The sequence below is a fragment of the Tupaia chinensis genome, unplaced genomic scaffold, assembly GCF_000334495.1.
Source record: "Tupaia chinensis unplaced genomic scaffold, TupChi_1.0 Scaffold000503_1, whole genome shotgun sequence".
Classification (NCBI taxonomy): Eukaryota; Metazoa; Chordata; class Mammalia; order Scandentia; family Tupaiidae; genus Tupaia; species Tupaia belangeri.
This window is the reverse complement of record NW_006160015.1, coordinates 1,884,797-1,885,202: the sequence shown is the minus strand read 5'-3', so window position 1 is coordinate 1,885,202 and position 406 is coordinate 1,884,797. Positions and strand designations below refer to the sequence as shown.

The window sequence follows — 406 nt, the reverse complement described above, 5'->3', positions numbered from 1 at the left end:
CGAGCAGCGACTCCGGCACCAGGCCGCCGCCCGCCCCCGCGTGCAGTCCCGCGCCCGCCTTGAGCGCCGGGTGCTCGGCGTCCGCCACGCTGCCCAGGCCGTAGGGCACCGGGAAAGCGAACTTGTCCTTCTTGAGCAGCGTCTTGGGCTTGCGCCGTGGCCGGTACTTGTAGTCTGGGTGCTCCTTCATGTGCATGGCGCGCAGGCGCTTCGCCTCGTCGATGAACGGCCGCTTCTCCGACTCCGTGAGCAGCTTCCACTCCGCGCCCAGGCGCTTGCTGATCTCCGAATTGTGCATCTTGGGGTTCTCCTGGGCCATCTTCCGTCGCTGGGCCCGCGACCACACCATGAAGGCGTTCATGGGCCGCTTGACGTGGTCCACGGGCTTAGACATGCTGTCGCCGTG

The 406-nt window shown here is 67.7% G+C and overlaps 1 protein-coding gene across 1 annotated transcript in view; it reads right to left on the bottom strand.

Moving 5' to 3' along the window:
* Positions 1-394, bottom strand: part of SOX21 (SRY-box transcription factor 21) — a 2,803-nt gene extending 2,409 nt beyond the window's left edge. Inside the window, exon 1 of the mRNA XM_006156612.1 lies at positions 20-394. Within this exon, the coding sequence (XP_006156674.1) occupies positions 20-394 (375 nt within the window). The remainder of the gene's footprint in view (positions 1-19) is intronic.
* Positions 395-406: the final 12 nt, after the last annotated feature.